Here is a 2,378-nt window from a genome sequence, read left to right as displayed (position 1 = left end):
AAAAAAAATTGCCCCTCTCTAAATTATGTTATATTCTAAACTATCCTTCCTTCCTATGATTTTAAATATACACAAATCAATTTTTAAAGAAGCACAATGTACATAACACTCGTTTAAATTTCTCTTTGGTTTTGTTTTACATTCTTGATTATTTCTTCAACTTTACATCTTCTAACCTTCCTACAAAACTTTAAATTTGAACCATCATATTCTCTTAATTTCAAACTCATTTTTGGTATCTCATTATTCCTTTTTAACACAGCATGAAATTAATGTTTTACGTTAGACATATCTTCTCAAAACTCTCTGAAAATGCTAATTACAGATTTTACGTTTGATTTTTAATTTTTCTGTTTTCAACATTAACACTACTTCTTTCAGAACTTTTTTTTCTGTTATTTTTCTTGGATTTTTTTCATGTTGAAGGCATTCTTCAAATGTCTGGTGATTCTTGGATATCCATTAATATTTAAAAATAAAGCCTTAAGTAGGTGATTGGGAGCCCTGTGAGCTTGTCTGTAGTTTGCTAGTTTTTCTTTAGGGTAATTAAGTGATTAGCTAGCTGTCTCTATGAGGAATCCTTAAATGCCAGAATACAAAAGTCATTGCTCCAGGGTCGTTTAATTTCTTTAGAGGAAAAAAAGTAGTGTAGTAACACTGTTTCCCCACCTCACCCTGGCCCTAAAACCTGGTGATTGGCTTGAACAGGAAAATTACAATTAACGCTTTTATCTACATAATCCCAAAATATCTCATTCCCTACTCTANAGGAAAATTACAATTAACGCTTTTATCTACATAATCCCAAAATATCTCATTCCCTACTCTATTCCGTACCTTGCACGTTCAAATTCTACACCTCTCAGTGGGGGCTGGTGGGATGCAAGGCAGACAGGAGGCTTCCTCCTCTAAGACAACAGATAATTTTGTTTTAAGTGCTACCCAGGTTTTAAAAAAATGTTTTACAAATAATCAAGTATATACATACATAAAAATAAATGAGTTTCATTAAAATAATACTCATCTTAAGAGATGTACTCTGATATTTTTATTGCATTTTGTGATGGTGATATAAATTATTTCACAACCTACTGTTGTGGTGTCTGCAATTTGAGGTAAGAATAAATAATACGTTTTCTGTCACCCAGAACACTGTGGAACTCTTTCATTCACTGAAAACCTTCCTCTACTTTCTTTTCACTATTTCTCTCTTTTACTTCTTTACTATAATATTGTGGGCTTCTAGGAGGGCGAAAAGGATAAGCACAAGCACTCAGTTTGTAATCTTTAATTTGAAGTTCTCTACAGGCGATTTTAAAAACTAGGAGTTTCCTAACCTCTTTCTGGGCTGATTTAAGATTTCTCTGCTAACTGTCATGCCCTCACTTGCTGTATCCTGGGACTTACCATTAGAGTTTGCCAAGGCAATCTGGAGAACTAAAAGGAAAGTAAAGTGCTTGTAGTGACCACAAGAATCTGTATGTCACAATTCCATGTAACTCTAAAACTAAAAGTAAAACCATGTTTAAATGTTCAAAATTAAACCTAGGTAATTAAGTGAAGAAATGAAATTTTCTTTTTGAGAAAAGAATTTAGGAAAGGTTTCTTCCTCAAAAGAAAGAATCAAAAGCCAATTCTCAAATATATCAAGAAAAATAATGCGTTTATAAGAAGTAAAGAGTACTTACACAGCAAGGCTACTCAAAACATATTGTACGTGCTCACATTCATCTGGGAATGATGCACTGGCTGATGTAAAACAACAAAGTGCAGTCTGAAGAACCTGAAGCTGTGGCAAAGGGACCTGCCATCTTCCAGCATAATCTTCAACCACCTGATAGGGAAGCAATCCAAACATTACTATAGAAAATGTTCTCAATATCTCAAGTTTAAAATTTGGATAAAACTTACTAGATAAAACATCAGTTCAGCATGAACACAGATGACTGGATGGGAGGGGACAATTCTGTAATGTTTGTTTCTATGGTATGTATCTGAAAATAAAATCAATTATCTTTGCAAATGTGGAAAAGAAATGTAATATATGAAATATTGTACTGTTCAACTGCAAAATGTTTACCAAACTATGTAACAAATGTACTTCACCTCCCTTATTCAACTTTTGTCAAAATATGAATTATTAAATATTAAATAACTAGACAGTAGAATACAGTAATGAAGAAAATTAGAAATGACCATGCATTATTATTATCATTATTACTTATAAGGCTCTCAGCATTCTGGCAACAAATGAGTATTAAGATATAATAGCATAATGCTCTGATTATGAATATTTAACCTGTACCATATAACAGGAGAAAGAGTCTAGAATATAGTCAGTCAATTGCTTTAAAAATGCTATTTATGTTCTTTCATAT

The 2,378-nt window shown here is 32.2% G+C and overlaps 1 protein-coding gene across 1 annotated transcript in view; it reads right to left on the bottom strand.

The window, feature by feature from the left end:
- LOC103599016 (zinc finger protein Rlf-like) overlaps positions 1-2,378 on the bottom strand; it is a 92,044-nt gene that overhangs the window by 54,192 nt on the left and 35,474 nt on the right. The window contains exon 3 of the mRNA XM_008583089.1: positions 1,689-1,834. Within this exon, the coding sequence (XP_008581311.1) occupies positions 1,689-1,834 (146 nt within the window). The remainder of the gene's footprint in view (positions 1-1,688; positions 1,835-2,378) is intronic.

Source organism: Galeopterus variegatus, unplaced genomic scaffold, assembly GCF_000696425.1.
Source record: "Galeopterus variegatus unplaced genomic scaffold, G_variegatus-3.0.2 Scaffold2826, whole genome shotgun sequence".
Classification (NCBI taxonomy): domain Eukaryota; kingdom Metazoa; phylum Chordata; class Mammalia; order Dermoptera; family Cynocephalidae; genus Galeopterus; species Galeopterus variegatus.
The sequence above is the reverse complement of the archived record's forward strand: the minus strand, read 5'-3'. Positions and strand labels throughout refer to the sequence as shown.